Raw genomic sequence first — 3,622 nt, 5'->3', positions numbered from 1 at the left:
AGTTCTTTCCAGCCTCCTCTGAACACAGTATCCACGTTCAGGTTTTTTGCAGGTTTCCCCTTTCAGAAGGAAGCTTCCCTTAACTGTCATCCTGAATAGACTTCAGTGGAAGCACTTCCCTAAATGTTGCTTCACCAACTGCCCACACAGAACCTCTGTTTTCAACTTTAAGCTCTGTTTTCCTGTCCCAGGTGTTACAAGCCCCTACCTTTTTTCTGACTGGTTTAACAACGTATAAAAAGATGATTGTGGCTTCTGGTACTAGATTAAAAGGCCCCAGTTTAGAAGATGAGGGCTTGTGGCATCAGCATCTACCATGTCACATCCTGCTATCACTTCCTGTAGCGATAGCACATTACGTGAGGAAAACGGGTCAAACTAAAGAGCACCAGAAGCTCTTTTCTTTAGAACATGGACAGTAGAAATGCAAACCTCCTTTGGGTTTGTAATGAGCAGAGCTAGGCCTGAAATGGTAAAGGTAGTCTTCTCTGGAAGCTAGTTACATCACCAACTTATCTGTTGAAGCAATTGGCAAATTCTAAGTTCTTGTAAGAGACTTTCAGGACACAGATATAGAATAATGCTACAGGAGACTTCCTAGTCTGTGCCAGCTTAAAGACAGAAAACCTCAGATTTGATATGATTCACACTGACCCCAACTTTTATTTTTCCTCCACAAACACCAGTTACCAGGAGGCTTTTCTACCTTCTTTTGTATACAATTAAAACTAGCCTTAAGTAATCTCCCAAAGTGACTAAGCATTAAGATCTTAACACAAGTTAGATGACACAAAAACACATATAGGTTTTGTTGTGATCAGTCTTCATCCTATAAATGTTTTTTTTAGAATGCCTGACCCTGTAAAATGAGGGCTCTGATAAAGAAAATCATTATCATGTTCAGTGTACTGAACTGTACACAATTTGCAGAATTAAGAGGTATTACAGAAGACAGAGTATACACAAGCCTTGCCACGAAATGGAAAGATGAACAGTATTAATAGTGAGGAGATAAGGGGAAGGCACAGAGACTTCTTACAAAGTACTAAAATAGGACTAACAAAAGAATTTTTACACTCATGAAAACAGAAGACATGGGAGGGTAGCCTAATTAACTGCACTGAGGGAAAGGAAGGGAAAAACAGGCACACGCAACATGCTTGTTCTGAACAATACACTAAGTGCCAAGTGTACATAGACAAAACACTACCTTCTATTTTTCCATGTTAAAAAAACTAATTTATCTACAGCTCAAAAGGAAAACTCACAAAGAAAAAAAATCAATTATCTTCTTTAAAATTGCCTTTTAAAACAAAAACATATGGCTATTTGGGCCACAGTGTAATCAGAAGTTCTCCAAAACAAACTGCCAGTCGGTCACTGCCAAATTCTTATAATCCCAAACAGCGTATGACAGAGAAGATGCACCTATTAAAAACGTATGTTAAAAGTTACTTCAGTAAGTGCTGTAACAAGTGCACGGTTCTCGCAGAGACATTCGGCTGTACTACCACTGACCACGTTACAAGCTCAAAGTTCTGACTGGTGCCAACAGTAACTAGTATGACAGACAACTGATACAAAATGTATGAAATAAAACTGATGTAAGTTAGCTCTAGCACAGTTTTTAAAGTTGGGCGAGGGGAGAAAAAATAAGAAAAAAAAAAAGAAAGGAAAAAAACCAGTACAATTCTAGCTATCAAAATCATACAGTTAGCTCAACTTACTCTTTTACTGAGGCAGATAACTGGCCACATACTACAACCTAAAGTGCAGCAGCAGCAAAGGCATCCACATAGTAGCCATCGTACATTAACTGGAAGGTTCTTCTTAAGACAACTGTTAACTCTACTGATGCTGGCTTTAAATTCTTCAGGTGCAACCTACAAGGGAAAACAAAAAACAAACTAGTACCGCAGCAGTGCAATTTATTACTCTTACAATAGTCAACACCTGGAACTCGTTTTTGTAGTAAAAATCTAAATTCTAATTCCAAATTCCTGTTCACAGATACTCACCTTTCCAGTTAAAGATGAAGGAAATTCTGCTTCAAATTTGTTGCTTAGTCCAAATCTGCAAAAACAAAATTAAGAATATACCAAAATTATAAATAACTCAAATCCATGCCATCAGTTACACACACCTCATAATACTCTTAGAGTTTGTATCACAATAGCATTAATTTCGGGAAAATACAGTTATTAAAATAATTCCTAAAATTATCCTAGCAGTATACCACTGTACATAGTTTGAAATCCATTTTGCCTATAATCTCTTGAACTTCTATTGATATTGTTGACTCTTCCCCAAATCTCAGCAAAATCTTGATAAAGCAATAGCGGCAAGCATCCGAAGTGAAGTATGTAAGGGGAAGTAAGTTAAGGCCACAGTCTGAATTACGCCCTTCCTCCAGCAGTATAGATATATCTTGAAGAAAAGCTCATCCAGTGCAATTTCACTCAGGCTGTGCTAAAGAACTGTTCTAAGCATAAAAATGGAATTAATACCAGCTTGTTTAGTCAGAAAAAAATGCACTAATAAGTTTCAGAAGAGAAAATACTACCTAAAAAAACATTATTTAAATAACTAATTTGAAAGAAACATACCCATTACAAATGTAAAGCTGTGAAGCAGTTTAAGATGAGCTAGTTAGTGACTATTCTGGGTTTCAGAAGACCTAAGATAAGAAGAGTTTCACCTTGTCTATAAAAAACCATGAAAATCGGTTTTTGTCTTAAGAGTTGACCAGCTGGGTTCATTAATAGATGAACCTCAAAGAAAATCTGAATATTTTCTGGCATCTGGTCAATAATTTCAAATAGGGACTATATAAGTCTAACAAATTCATTAATAAAACTGTATGTCTGGCTACTGACTTGGTAAACATCAGTCAGTGTAAAATTTAAGTTGTAATTGATAACCTTCTGAATATAAATCAAAGCAGTCTTACTATCAGATACTACAAATGAATCAGAAATTAAGCTGCTCAAGACTCCAACACTGGCAGCAGGATCTATTCCACATTGCCCAGCTGTATGCAGAAAAAGTTACCTGAGCCTTGATAGGTGAAAATTTTAAAGACAAAATTTGCTTTGACAGTATGTTTATTGAGCAGCTAGGTATTTGTTTTGGTTTTGGGTTGTTTTTTTTTACTGAAGAGAATGATCTGCATATCAATGGAAAACTTTCTCCAAGTAAGGAAACAAGCAGTTAAGTCCTGTACCAATGGTGAGCTACTGTGGAAGAACCTCACAAAACCCAGTGGACAAAAGGTGACTGATGAGCTCCTGTAGTTGAATGAAACGGTGATGAATCTTGGGAAAGCTAAACTGTGCTGATGTGACACTCAACTAAAAGTTGGCAACTACAGCTCACGGAGAGATCTTTTATCGCCACTCACCATTCTCTCCAACAGCAGCTCAATGCAAGCAGCAGCTGCCAGAAACAGCAATAAAATACTGGGCACCACTAGGAAGGTGACTAGGAGCAACACAGAGGGCATCATTCTGACTTTCCATAAAACCCTTGTATACCCACATCATCGGTACTGGGTGCAGTTCTAGCATCCACCTTTCACAGAGGACTCAAAGGACTTAAGAGAAAGCAGAGAGGAGGAATACTA

At 37.5% G+C, this 3,622-nt stretch overlaps 1 protein-coding gene across 1 annotated transcript; it reads right to left on the bottom strand.

Annotated features, from left to right (window-relative positions):
* Positions 1-1,727: 1,727 nt before the first annotated feature.
* Positions 1,728-2,073, bottom strand: LOC104271047 (cysteine-rich hydrophobic domain-containing protein 2; the record flags this gene model as incomplete). Its single annotated transcript, XM_009865595.1, has 2 exons — positions 1,728-1,883; positions 2,019-2,073. Coding segments are annotated over 2 exons (211 nt in total), but the record flags the coding sequence as incomplete, so codon positions are not given.
* Positions 2,074-3,622: the final 1,549 nt, after the last annotated feature.

Source organism: Apaloderma vittatum, unplaced genomic scaffold (assembly GCF_000703405.1).
Source record: "Apaloderma vittatum isolate BGI_N311 unplaced genomic scaffold, ASM70340v1 scaffold35452, whole genome shotgun sequence".
NCBI classification, from domain to species: Eukaryota; Metazoa; Chordata; class Aves; order Trogoniformes; family Trogonidae; genus Apaloderma; species Apaloderma vittatum.
The sequence above is the reverse complement of the archived record's forward strand: the minus strand, read 5'-3'. Positions and strand labels throughout refer to the sequence as shown.